The following is a 14840-nucleotide window of genomic DNA, read 5'->3' on the forward strand; positions in this document are numbered from 1 at the left end:
TTTCTGTAATGGATATTGTATCATTACATTGCTGCCGTCACCATCATAAACCCTAGGTCCCCTTGGCTCAACCCATGCCCAACTCTCCCGAGCTCAACCCAACCCAACGCTGACCCTTATTGATCCTAATTGACTCCTGGGCCGGGTTGACCCTAATTGACCTTAACAACCCCTATTTTTGCCATTCTAGACTAGGTAAGGCCGGGTTAACTATGTTTTTTAATTGTATGTATGATATTATTATGTATAATTATATATTATATTATTTATATCTATATATAGTCAGGCCTGGCCGGGCTTAATTCAACTCAAGCCCAGCAAGCCCAGCCCAGACTGACCCGAAAATCTCAATCCTATCCAGCCATCGTGCTGAAAAACCCAACTCAAGCCGTTTTGTCGGGCTCGGACTCACTGGGCTAAAGTGCTAAACTTGCTACCCTACCAGCAAGGCTACAATCAATAGAAAGTGCCCACTGCCCTGCCCATGAAAGGTATTTTCTTTCTTTCCGCTAAAAATTAGTTAATATATGGCACCCAAAATAGAAAGAAGGAGATGATTTGATACCCATTCGGCCATTTCCCCTTCTGCCGCCTCTACCCCATTCAACGACACGGCCACACCTCGAGAAGAGATTAGAGAACCCAAAAGGAAAAGGCAAAAGGCCTAATAAGATCATCATGATATTTCCGTAATTTCAGCAACATTTAATCCCGAATTGAAACCTCATATTTGTAAACCTATAACGACTTTCTTCCCTAACATCAAAATCTCCCACGAAAAACACTCTCTCCCACTAAAGAGAGCCTTGAGCAGAGTTGAATCCGATATCAACGCAGGCAAATCCATCGTTCATGGCTATTGGAGCTCAGAACTGGAGCTCAGGAAACCAGAAGGTATAACTAAACCCTAGAAGAAATAAATATTCTTTTTTTTTTTTCTCATGGATATTCTCCTTACATAGCCTTAGTGAAAGAACTTCGGCGTTAGCGTGTGGTTTGGTCTTTCCATCCCGCTTTCTGTTGTTATTGTTTTCAATGGGGAAAGGAAGACCCAGGGCAGTCGAACAGGGGGTTTTAGGGCACAGTTCTACTACATCTTCTTCACCTGGCGCATTGAACATCCCACAAGCTCCTGTCTTTTATCCAACCGAAGAGGAATTTAAGGACCCTCTAGAGTTTATATACAAAATCAGACCACAAGCAGAGCCTTATGGGATCTGTAAAATCGTACCACCCAAGAATTGGAAACCTCCATTTGCTCGTGACTTAGAATCATTTACCTTTCCCACAAAGACACAAGCGATTCATCAGTTGCAGGTGCGTTCTGCTGGTTGTGATCCCGATACATTTGAATTGGAGTATAGTCGCTTTTTGGAAGATCACTGTGGAAGGAGGTTGAAGAAGAGGGTGGTTTTTGAAGGGGAGGAATTGGATTTGTGTAAGCTTTTTAATGCCGTTAAGCGTTATGGAGGTTATGATAAGGTTGTCAAGGAGAAGAAATGGGGAGAGGTTTCTAGGTTTGTGCATTCGGTCGAGAAGATTTCAGAATGCGCAAAGCATGTTCTGTGTCAATTGTATCGAGAGCATTTATATGATTATGAGATTTATCATAGTCAGTTGAGTTGTGAGAAACCTGTGAGAAAATGTAAGAGAGGAATGCAAGGAGATATGAAGAGTGTACAGGGGTCGGATGTTTCCAGTTCCAAACGGAGACGGAAGAATTCTGATGGAGAGAGAGTTAAAGTTGGTAAACCAGAGGAGGAAGATGAGTTTGATCAGATATGCGAACAATGTGGAAGTGGGTTTCATGGGGAAGTTATGCTTTTGTGTGATAGGTGTAATAAGGGTTGGCATACCTATTGTCTTTCACCGCCATTAAAACGGGTACCACTGGGAAATTGGTATTGCTTAGAGTGTATAAACTCTGATAAGGATAGCTTCGGTTTTGTACCTGGCAAACGTTTCTCACTGGAAGCTTTTAGGCGTCTGGCCGATCGATCCAAAAGGAAATGGTTTGGGTCAGCTTGTGCTTCCCGCGTGCAAATTGAAAAAAAGTTTTGGGAGATTGTGGAGGGGACAGTGGGTGAAGTTGAAGTTATGTATGGTAGTGACTTGGATACATCTTTGTACGGCAGTGGTTTTCCTCGTTGCAATGATCCGAGGCCTCCATCCATTGCTGCTGAGGTATGGGATGAATATGCTGCTAGCCCATGGAATCTCAATAACTTGCCCAAATTGCAAGGCTCAATGCTTCGTGCAGTTCATCATAATATTGCTGGTGTTATGGTGCCCTGGCTGTATGTTGGGATGCTATTTTCGTCCTTCTGTTGGCATTTTGAAGACCATTGCTTTTATTCAATGAATTATCTGCACTGGTATGTTTGAATGGGGTACTTTTTCTTTTCCCCGTAATTTAATGTTGTTTTGTTCTTTGCTATTGAGATTATTGTTTACTATTAAGAATATCTTTTATCGGGAAACAGCCTCTCCGTGAAGCGGGGGTAAGGCTGCGTACATTATGACCCTCCCTAGACCCGCAGTGGCGGGAGCCTAATGCACTGGCCACGCCTTTTTATTTTTTATTTTTTATTAAGAATATCTTTTGAAGGGATCAATAAATAGTTTTTGTTTGATTTAAATCAAATTTCTCATTTGCTACTATAAACATTGCAAATCACAGAGAACTCTGGAGAGAAGTTAGATTGCTTCAGTCACTTTGACTATTGGCTCAGTGAAAAGTAATGGGTTATCAATAATTTTTTACTGTAATCCAGTATGAATCTTAAGTAGTAATTGTCATAAATGAGAACTACTGTTTTGTCAACACATCCCCTGAAAGTTAATAGCATTTATTTCTTCCTTGGATGTGTTACAGTTTGCATTTCATTTGTCACTTGGATAAAGCGCACCTCATTGTATAGTTGGTTGTGTTGATCTTTAGACTTATTCTTTATTACGAGACGTCATCTTTTATGTCTTATACTCAATTTCCCCCAGAAATTTATTTATGAGGCTGAATAGATATTTGGGTCCTTGATCTTTTGCATTCAAAATTAAAACAATAGTTGTAGACAAAAGGAGCGTAAAGTCTGTGCATAGTAGCTCAAAGACTACACATGTTGACATCGAAAAGATATTTGTCTTACTGGGATGCTGGTCAATCATGTGGCAGCTGAGATCTTTCTATTCCAGATTCCTAGCCAACAGCCAGTTCACTTGTAAATGACCCATATCATAACATGTCCTCTGAATTTTTGAAACTTCTCCTAGTTATACATTGAGAAAAACAGTTGGCCCATTCTTTGATGCAGGAATGTTTATTGGCTTTATAACAGTTTCAAGAAGCCTCGAAACAAAACAGGGTTCGACTCTACACACATACCATATTTCAACCGAAATTTCAGTCATATTGGTAATTTTGACTCATTTCAGAAAAAATTGAAGATTTTGCACGCTAGAGCTACTTGAAAACCTAATTTTTTTTGGCAAAGTCTTTCATTTTGCTACTGAATCAAGATTTGGTGATCAACTGTGGGGCATCCACTTCAACATTTGGGCGGATTTGATGCATCACTTGGTCAAATTTCCTCATATTTCAAAATTTCCATTTATAGGGTTGTTGTGATGGACTTTGAGAGATTCTTTTAGGTTTCGAAGCCAAACTATCAATATATATATGTATGATGACTTTGGGGGTTAGAACTTGTACACAACACCCTATTTCTAGGTGGTTTCGTACGAGTCTCTTTCCCCATCATACCATACTTTTGTCTCTTCTTTATCTTCTGCCTCTCTTCCTAAGAATTGGCAGGAGGCACTTCAAGACCCATGGTGGAAGGCAACTATGATTGAAGAAATGCAGGCTTTGGAGAAAAATGGTTCTTGGGACTTAGTTCATCTTCCTCCTCCTCAGAAGATTGTAAGCTGCAAGTGGGTATTTGCAGTCAAACAAAATGTTGATGGCACTGCTGATCGATCAAGGCCAGGTTTGTTGCTAGGGGGTTCATGCAGATGTATGGGCTTGATTACCAGGAGACATTTGCTCTGGTTGCGACATTGAACACTATCCATGTGATCTTGTCATGTGCAGTTAACCTTGGATGGGAATTGCAACAACTGGACATAAAAAATGCATTCCTCCATGCTGAACTGGAAGAAGAGGTATACCTTAATGTTCCTCATGGTCTCACTACTCAGTATGCAAGCTGAAACGTGCCTTGTATGGATTAACGCAGTCCCCTCGAGCTTAGTTTGGGAGATTTCATGGTGCAATGGTACCTTTTGGTTATACAAAAAAAAAGTAGTCCCCTTGAGCTTGGTTTGGGATATTTCATGGTGCAATGGTATCTTTTGGTTATACCCAAATGCTGATCACACCCTCTTCATCAAGCGATTTGGATCCAAGATTGCAATTCTTATCGTCTATGTGGACGATATTATGGTTATTGACAGAGACCAAGGTTCTAAAACTCGGATCTTGGTACCAACTCGGTACTGGGAAATACCGAGTCAAGTCGAGATCTCGGCGAGTTGGTGCATTTTTTTTTTCCGACTCGAAGCCTCATCTCGGTGGGTTTTAGACCTAGTTTGGGTCTGAAACTTGGTATTCAGCCTATTTTAGGCCATTTAAACACAATGACACTATCAGATTTTGCAAAAACAAAGTCCAAATATGAGTTTCACTTCAAACCATAGGTTGGTAGGCGTCAAGGGCGACGACGGACTAAAATACCCTACTCTACACATAGTTTAGTAATAAAAAGCAATCAAAACATTCAATTAGTGTAAAACAACTTAAATAAGCATTAAAAATGTTAAAGTGTACAATACATCAATTTTTAAACAAATGTTAAATAAAATGTGATATGTTAATGTATTCAACCCCAACCATATCCGCATCGAATTCCCATGTCATAGTGTTGTTATAGTTTTGCACATAGTTTGCCACAACACTCATATAAGTGTTGTCATCAACATATTCCAACTACCCTATCCTAGGGTATAGAAGAGGTGGAGGTGGTTGGGTTGAGGCGTGAGATCTACTACTACTGTCATATTGAGGCATGTATGGGTATGGCTGGTTTGGGACTGGAGGTATGGGCCCAAAAGCAGACCCAGTGCTTTGATTGTCAAACTCATGTGTTGACTGCCCAAACTGACCAAACTCGGCGAGATATGGACAAGATGCCTTACAAAAGGGTTCAAAACGAGATATCAAACCAAGATCTAGATCTCGGCCAGATATGGACAGGATGCCTCACAAAAAGGGTTCAAAACGAGATCTCGAACCGGCGAGATCTCATACTTTTGAAACTCGACTTAGGTTTTGTCTCGGTTTTTCAAAAAATCGAGAAACTCGGCGAGATCTCGGCGAGATCTCACGAGTTCTCGAACTATGACAGAGACACCGAGGAGATTACTTGTCTCAAATCGCGTCTTGGGAAGGAATTTAGATCAAGGACCTTGGCCAATTGAGGTACTTTTTTGGTATTGAGGTAGCCAGTTCTACCAGAGGAGTGTTTCTCTCACAACAGAAATACACCTTGGATTTGTTATTTGAAACAGACATGTTAGGGTGTAAACCTTTAGATACTCCTCTAGAAGCAAATGTTCGTTCTCTAGCAAGACTGGTGATCTTGTGGATAAAGGGCAACATCAACGGTTGGTTGGGAAGCTAATCGATCTCTCCCATACTCGACCAGACATAGTCTTTGTGGTTAGCATGGTTAGCCAATACATGCATGACCCTTACACATCATATTGGGAAGCTGTGATACATATATTACGGTACTTAAAGTTTGCCCCATTCTTTTCTCTCCTCATGATCACTTGTGGGTGGAAGCCTTAACTGACTCTGACTGGGCCAGCTCTCTTGATGATCGACGATCTACATCCGGTTACTGTACTTTTGGTGGAGGTAACCTAGTTACTTGGCGAAGCAAGAAACAGATTGTTGTTGCAAGGTCAAGTGTTGAAGCTGAGTTCCATGCCATGTTCCATGGCATTTGTGAATTAATGTGGCTCCAGGGATTATTGAAGGACTTGACTGTTCCTACATCTTTCCCTATGATGCTTTACTGTGACAACAAATCTGCTATCAGTATTGCTCACAATTCGGTCCAGCATGATCACACTAAGCATGTGGAGATTGAATGCCATTTCATCAAAGAGAAGCTGGAACAAGGGCTGATTTGCATTGCATTTGTTAAGTAGGGAGACCAGCTTGCTGATGTTTTTACCAAGGGATTAAGTAGAAAAGTGTTTTGTCCTCGTGTTCAAGTTGGGCATGTGTGACATCCATGCACCAACTTGAGGGGGAGTGTTGTAATATGGGGTTCAAGGGTATAATTGTCCATAGGGTGATGTACCTCTAGATAGGAGGCAGTCCTACTAGAGGCCAGGTGTACAATGGTTCTGAAATTGACCAGCCGATTGGGGCAAAGTAGGCTAATTAGGGTTAGGGTTAGGGTTTTTAGCTAGGGTTTTATTTGGTAATGATGTGCAGGTTTTTATGAGTTTATTGGTGTATGTTTGGATTGATTTGGACGAAGTTGAAAATCTATGGTTTCGGGTTAGCGGCCTTGTAAAAATGGAGTGTTTTCAGGATCTAGGGTTTAGGGATGGATTTTGGGAAAAGGGTGAGCAGGTCTAGGGGGTTATTTTGGTATAAAGAAGTTAGGGTTTGGATGAGTTACGAAATTCTACAATTTAGGGCAGAATTGTTTTGTAGGCTTTGGGTTTTAATGGAGGTTAGGGTTTGATGAATGGATGAGGAAAGTAGTAATGATTGAGTATTGGCAATGGGGATTGATGGGGCTGGGTTTAGAGGAGTAGGAGAAGAAGGGTGATTGCTGAAACTGTAAAGTACTTACTTGAACATTGATCTTCAATGGCAGCAGCTTTGAAGATGAACAATGGGGTCTCCCGATCAACAAGATGCAAGGAGATAAGTAGCAGCCTCCCGATCTTCACGATGCAAGGAGTAGATTGGAGATCCACCAATCCCTTCACCTTGATATTACTCACAAGGCACAGTCACAATGGAGCAAAGGCAGCAAGCATAAAGCTGAGTTTTTATTAAAATTGTACTCAATGTTGGCTTCCCTTACAAACTTATATAAAAGACTCAAAAATAGACTTAGACACTAAAAAGGAAAGGCCTAATCCTATCCCTAACCTATTAGCTAGCTTAAATTGACTAGGAAATTGAAATAGACTCAAAATAGAGTCCTAATGACTTAAAAACAACTTAAACTACTTAAAATAAAAGAAGATTCCCTACTAGCCAATAGGATATAAGAACCTCTTAGCCAATAGGATCACTTCACTTAAATTAGACCAATTGAACCAATTGGATGCAACCAATTTAACCGGTTCAATTAAAAACACAAAATAAAAACTAAGTATGGAAATAAACTAAACTAAGCTAAGGCTCCTACTAAAACCCTAGGTTTAGGGTGGCTTCAACTCGAGGAGGCTAGGATCTGCATCATAGGGTTTATCTTGCGTTGCCCTAGCAACTTTATTGTCTTTGTACTCATCTTATTTTACTTGTGTCTATGAGACACAACCCACCTTTATTTTACTGTTAGATTCTCCAATTTTTATTGCTGCTTCATTCAATACATCCATCACATTCAATAAATATTGTAGTTTCTAGTGCGTGAGGTGTCTTTGAGTCTTTGACATGTGTCTTCAGTCTTCTCATTTATTTTTGATCAGTGAGCTAAAAATTCTTTTTTTTTGCTTTTACTCCCAAATTGTGAGATCTAGATGCATGAATCCACTCTGTGTTTAATCCCTTAGTCTCCTTGTTGCTTAGGACCTTGCGTATGGTCCCTTTTTCTTGGATAGATAATAAAGGGATATTATTGAGACAAAGAGAAATAATACATGAGATAGAGCCCCAATAGGTTCCCTGAGTTGGAATTTAAAGAATGTTGAAGAAGAAGAAGAAGAAGAAGAAGAAGAAGAAGAAGAAGAAGAAGAAAGAGAAGAGAGATGATGGTGCAATTTTGAGTGTTGAAGTGTTTTCTCCTCCACACCTATATTACTTCACTAATAATAAGAAAGGAGTTACATGCACCTCCTTAGGGAGGTAAAAGGTAAAAAAAAAAGGAAAATTACAATATAAGGCAACTAGACAACAATCTAGTTCCTAAAGTACCCTTATTACACAAACTCTAACACTCCCTCCTCAAGCTGGAGAATAAATGTCATACATTCCCAACTTGCATAAAAGGGCACTAAACTGATTAGGGATGAGCCCCTTGGTAAAGATGTCAGCTAGTTGATCACCTGTCTTAACAAAAGGAGTACAGATGTAGCCAGAGTCAATCTTTTCTTTGATGAAGTGCTTGTCCACCTCAATATGCTTTGTTCTGTCATGTTGCACAGGATTAGGGGCTATACTTATGGCAGCCTTGTTATCACAATAAAGTCTTGGACTAGCCTCTTCAACCATAGGAGTTCACAAACTCCATTAGTGATAGCCCTAAACTCAGCCTCTGCACTAGATTTGGCCACCACAGGTTGCTTCTTGCTCCTCCAAGTGACCAAATTACCACCCATAAATATACAATAACCTGATGTAGATCGTCTGTCTAAAATTGAACCAGCCCAATCCGCATCAGTGTAGCCTTCAATTGACAAATGATTGTGTTTGGCATATAGGAGGCCTTTTCTTGGGTAGGACTTCAAGTACCTAAGGATCCGAAAACATCCAAGTGCCCACTTTTTGGGAGCATGCATAAATTGACTCACCACCCCAACTGCATGGGTGATATCTGGGCGAGTCAAAGAGAGATAAATTAACTTTCCTACAAGTCTCTGGTATTTCCCTGCATCAACCAGTGAAGGTCCATAAGCTTCCCCTAATTTGTGATTTTAATTAATAGGAGAGTTTGCTGGCTTGCAGCCCAGCGTTCCTGTATCTTTCAGTAAGTCTAGCACAAATTTCCTCTGGCATATGTTTATTCCCTTCTTAGGTTTGGACACTTCGGCTCTGTATGGTAACGCTTCTGTTTTTTTAGTGTTTTTGGGTCCGGCACACTTTTATGTGTTTCTGTGTTTTTTAAGCTTTTCTGGGTCCTAAAATGCTGTATGGTACCCCTTAAAAAAACGTTTCTGATGTTTAGAAGAAACAAAAATCTGTATGGGTCGCACTTAACAGAATCGCTTATGTTTTTACGAAAATTTACATAATTGCCATCAGGGAGGCCTCTCAGGTTCACACACTAGGAGATGTCAAGATCATGGTATAAAATCTCGCGAAATATCGGCGATATATCGCGATATTTTCGTGAATCTCGACATGACGAGACGAAACAAGGTCGAAATAAAAAAGTACAATAACTCGTCGATATATCGAGATATTTCGACGATATATCGTGGAACTCACGATATATCGCGAGATATCACGATATATCGCGAATATTGTAAAGTGACAATAGTGTCACATTCAAAATCCTTATAAATTGCATATTTCGCAGCTCTTGGTCGATATTTCGACCGAGAGCTGCTGAAAATGAAATTTTCTCTCTTCTTCCTCCCTTCAAGCCTCATTGAAGCTCCTTGTCACGGAAGACGTCGGAGGGTCATCTAAGCTCATCATCCAAGCCTAATTTCATTATTTAAGGTAAATTATATTTCTCTAAAACAATTTTTTTAAAAAACTTTGTACAAATGTTGTTGGATGTTGATGATATTAATATATGTTAGACAGGAGGCCGATCTACGACCTCACGGTGTCGAAATTTTTTCCATATGTATTTTTTTATTTTTTTTTACGGTTTTAAAAATTCATTTTCCTACAACTAAAATAGGAAATAATTAGGGGTAATATGACTTAGATGGTAATGAATTAAATATATGTTAGACACCGATAGCCGATCTACGGCTTGCGTGTCGGATTTATTTTTCTGCTCTTAAATAATTCTTTTAATTTTCGAAAATTAAGAAAAATATATAAAAAATTAAAAAACAGAAATAAATAAGGAAAAATATGAGTTTTAAGTTTAAAAAATAATGAAAAAATATGAAAGTTATTTCTATATGTTTTGAGATGCATTACATGTATATTATGTTTACTAATTCATAGTTTTGTTGTGTTAGGTCAATACTTATATTAACATTATATATAAAAATTGGTTTTAATTTTGTGAAAAATATAAGGGTTAGGGGAAAAATATTAAATAACTATACAAGTGTATTAGTAATCTAAAAGTGTCGATTGAAGTGCATCTACATTAAGTTTTTAATTATTTGTGTTACTTACATAAGAAACAAGTATCATTATGGCGGATCGTGATAGACAAGCGTGCGAGGGCAAGCAAAAGGTGGGGAAAGTAGTCAACAAAGGGGCGGACGGAACAAAGAGAACAGAGGGAAAGAGAGACCCCAGCCATAGAAGTGACATTCGCATGGTTACACGGTACTCCCATTGATGGGGATAAGAGAAAATCTATATGTAATTATTGTCACATGCATTTATGGGAGGTGGGTCCAAGAGACTTAAACAACATTGGAGGATCTAAAGATGTTGTAGGTTGTCATATGGTCCCCATCGAAGTAGCCAGGAGATTGGTGATAGTTTGAGGGGAAGAAAGAAGAGGAAGGTCGACAAGCAAAGGATAAGAGAACAACTTGAGGATACAGTGAGGAGTTCGATGGGAGGAGGAAGGCGATACAATGATGATGATGACTCCTCCTCCTCCTCGAATGATGACATTGCGATGATGACATACAAACAACAGAGGAGGCAGGGATTTTAGGCGGACTGCCAAGGAGTAGAGGAAGTTTTCAAGATGATCGGCAGAGACAAAGAGTAGGGGGTAGTGGAGGAGCCGGGCAGCTTACGGAGGTCCTAAAACTTTGAATCCTTTTAAAAGATCACAAAGTGTGAGGGCAACCCCAACACCTCTACCACATTCTCGCACACCATCAACATCCGATCCTAAATTCGCATAAGAAGAAAGGAAGCAATGACCCGTAATCAAAGGAGCATGGAAGGGGATGAAGGGATTGGTTAAAGAATCAATAGCTAAGTGGATGCTATACCATACCATCCCAAAGAACATCGCACAAGGCCCCCATTATGATACCATGATAGATACCATTAGGCCGGCCCAGATTCAAGGGCCCCACCCCATATGAGGTAATGAATGTTTATCTACCTCAACAAAAGAGTGAGATTGATGAGTACATTAGTGAGATGAAGAATATGTGGGAGACATATGGGGTGACTATAATGGCGGATGGATGGGACTGGGCCTACAAGAAAGTCCATCATCAATTTCATGATTTATTGTGATGGGAGGACGTGTTCCTCAATGCTTGGATGCATCCAAAGAGATAAAGGATGCAAAATATATTTACTGATTGTTAAAGGAAGTAGTGGAAAAAGATGTGGGTATTGAGAATGTTGTCCAGTTGTAGCAGATGATGGAAGTAACTTCTGGTCGGTGAGAAGATGATGAACAATAATAAGTACCGGCTCTTCGGACTCCTTGTGCAGCCCATTGCATTGACTTAATGCTAAAAGATATGGGAAAGTTAAAGTTGGTGAAGAGCGTGGTTGAAAGTGCAAGACAAGTCACCAACTTTGTATACAACCACTCCTACGCACTCAATCTATGAGGGAAAAATGTGGGGAGTGACTTGGTTAGGCTGGCATCACAAGATTTGCCACCAACTACATTGCCCTCAAAAGCATTGAGACAAAGAAGGCGGGTGAGAAGCATGTTTGCTTCGAGGGGTGGTTTTGATGGAAGGGTTCCCAAGCGCAAATGGGAGGGAAGCACAAACAACGATGTCATCACGAGGACTTGGACAAACTAAGCAAAGTGGTGAAAGTTTTAGAGCCGTAATTGAAGTTCTACATGTTGTCGACTCCGCTCTCGAAGGGCCCAACCATGCCAGTCCTATATCTTGCAATAGACTTGATGAAAGATAGTGTCATAGTGTGGGTCCTCGCGAGCAAACACTTCTTAGATATCATAAATGCTCATTTGGGAGAATCAACTTATGCATCCATTTCGTAAAGGTCAAGTAAATTTGTTTTATGTTTACTAATTCATAGTATTATTATTTACTAATTACCATGCATTTATGATACCTCTATTCTATATGTCATATTTCAAGATACTACTTCAACCCAAGTATCAATATAACAATAGGCTTGGGTTGGAAACTCAACTTATTGATTTGTGAAACAAGTAGTGAAGAAGTTGGAGCCGATGATGGTGCACTACAAGCAATTTGCAACAATGAAGTGAGTTCATTTGGAAACTCAACTTATGATGCTTTGAATAAGTAGTGAAGAAGTACTTACTAATTTTCCACATGGGTATAGATCAAGGTATTTAGGGATGCATTGGGAAGTTTTGGGAACCGAGGTCTGCGATACAAGGCGTGAGCACGTGGTGATGCTTTGGTAATTCTTTTAAGTTTTAAATTACATATGTATTGAAATTTGAAAGTTGAAAGTTGAAACAACATTTGACACATGTCTTTTTGTTGTAAACTTGTAATGCAATTTGAATGGTGGGTGTTGTATGGGGAATGGTGAAAACTTAAGAAGAATAGCAATTAAAGTCCTTGCCCAAACATGTTCTCGCATCCGGTTGTGAGAGGAACCTGGAGTACCTGCACTCATCCACCTCAAGAGGCGCACATGCCAACATCATATCACGTTGGATCATCTTCTTCACGGATCGGATCGATTGGTAACCCTAGTTTATATCCTAGGATAGGTTACCTACAGATCGCGTTGATGATTCCATTTACGTGACACTTGTGGATGACTACACTCGTTTCTTCTCCGATTCTATACCGTGGTCCACATATGTCATTCAAACAGAGAGCAATGGACGCCGACTCCAATGAGGCATGAGTGGGATTGATCTGGGAGGCACGGCGAACTACTATTAGCAAGCTTTTAGCACTTGTAATTTGTAACTTAAGTTGTGATTTCATTAATCTATGTGTATTTAACTATTTATACATTAAGGTCGGCGACCGTATGTCAATCAAGTCTGCAAGCCCAAAACACCAATTTGAATTCACATTTTTACAATTTTATGGTTTAAATGTGTTTATTAAGCTTAAATAAGGCTGTCCACGAAGTTTCGTGCCTAAATATGGCCAAATACCCCGAGATGGACCCCTGTCAAGATACAAGGTCAAGATACATTAACCTTTCTAGCTCACAGACACCTGCAGGAAGCTTCTTCAGGGCTGGGCATGCATAAAGCCTCAGAACTTGTAGGGAATTCAGCATCCCCAGCTCTTCAGGCAACTCCAGCAGTCCATGGCAGTTAGTGATACTCAAACTTTTCAGCGAACGAACTTTGCAAATGCTTGAAGGCAACTTGGTTAGATCGACACCATGGTCCATTGTGAGCTGAGAGAGCTAAGGGAACACATGGGAAAGGTCTGTTGCAGATCAATTGAACCCATCATTAACCTTGCAGAGGATCACAAAGACTTTACGCAAGTTGTGAAGTGGAAAGTTTGTCTTGAGTAGAGGATGAACAATAATTTTTTCCAACCAAAGGCTCCTCAAGTTCTCCATAGAGATAAACACCGATAAGTTGTTCAGGATTGTGTTCATTGTACCATAGTTCATCAAGATCAGAGCCCTGAGTTTTGGCATCCTCTCCATGAATGGAGGTAAGAAGTAGTCATTTGAGGAGAAGTTCAGAATGAGCATCTAATGGTTGGTCCATATTCCTCGCCCATTCCTTTGGGAGTCTATCCTCTCTTCTTGGCATGAGTAACCACTTTTGCCTATTTAAGCTCCCACAATTGCTAAAGTGAAGGGCCAAGTCTCTCAATATATCATGCTGGGTAACAGAGATCTCATGGTAACTACTACAAATATCTCCAACTCTGTTACTAAGTAACAAACAACACAATCAACACACACGATTGTCACAAAACCAATTCAAAAGGAAGGTGGATGTGAACTCTCAATCTGCAACTGTTATCCATACTTGTAAAAAAAAAAAGAGGCATAGTTTCTCAATTAGATTAACCATGAACACAAATTTACATACCTTGCATCTTTTACTATAGTGAGGAGATTTTTATTTGAAAGCTCAATGACTATAGCAAAGGCTACTTCTTCATCAAGATCATGAATCTCAACCCACATATTTATGAGCACATCAAGAGGAATCTTCTTATCCTCTAGGAAGGAACCCAAGTCCAGGAAGCATGAGTTGCAGAAGTATCGGCAAGATGGATGAAATCGGCATCGGTGGAGAACTTAAGGAGTAGTCAAGATGGATGAAATCAACATCGGTGGAGAACTTAAGGAGGCGGTTGGCAGCAAAATTATCGGCAACGAATCCAGAAACTATCATCTGAGAAAGGATTTGATTGAAATCCCTGAGTTGCACAGTCTGTATGGTAAGCGCAGATAAAGGGTTTGATGAAAACCCTAGGATTTCAAAAAGGGGGAATGCAAGAGAAGTTGTAGCTAGTTGCAGCGGTCGTCCTCCTTCTCTTTGTGTAGATTGCAGAGGACAGCGGCTCTTCCTCTTCTCCCTTCTCACTTTCGTTCTCCAGAGAATGGAAAAGGAGCCTTCTCTTCATCGTTTTGTTATGTTTTAATGCCAATAGAAAAATATACCCTCACTCAAGACGTTGTGGTGTTTCTCCGACAATTTGTTAGAAGTGTTTCTCACATGTAGAAACACCAAATTGGTGTTTTGCAAATGTGTGCTAAAAGTGTGTGATGCAGGTTCATCATAGAAATTGGCTTATTTCTTTAGAAATAGGCCTAGGGTTGGGTTATATGCATGTTGGGCCTTTGTTCCCAAGGGTTTTTTATGTAT

At 40.0% G+C, this 14840-nt stretch overlaps 1 protein-coding gene across 4 annotated transcripts in view; it reads left to right on the top strand.

Moving 5' to 3' along the window:
* Positions 1-663: 663 nt before the first annotated feature.
* Positions 664-14840, top strand: part of LOC122658882 (lysine-specific demethylase 5A) — a 126899-nt gene continuing 112722 nt past the window's right edge. For 3 of the 4 annotated variants that reach the window (XM_043854043.1, XM_043854033.1, XM_043854056.1), the window contains exon 1: positions 664-2375. In XM_043854043.1, coding sequence (XP_043709978.1) covers positions 1036-2375 — 1340 coding nt within the window. In that variant the 5' untranslated portion in view covers positions 664-1035. The remainder of the gene's footprint in view (positions 2376-14840) is intronic. The other variant, XM_043854049.1, reaches the window with a different exon arrangement.

This window comes from Telopea speciosissima, chromosome 1, assembly GCF_018873765.1.
Source record: "Telopea speciosissima isolate NSW1024214 ecotype Mountain lineage chromosome 1, Tspe_v1, whole genome shotgun sequence".
NCBI classification, from domain to species: Eukaryota; Viridiplantae; Streptophyta; class Magnoliopsida; order Proteales; family Proteaceae; genus Telopea; species Telopea speciosissima.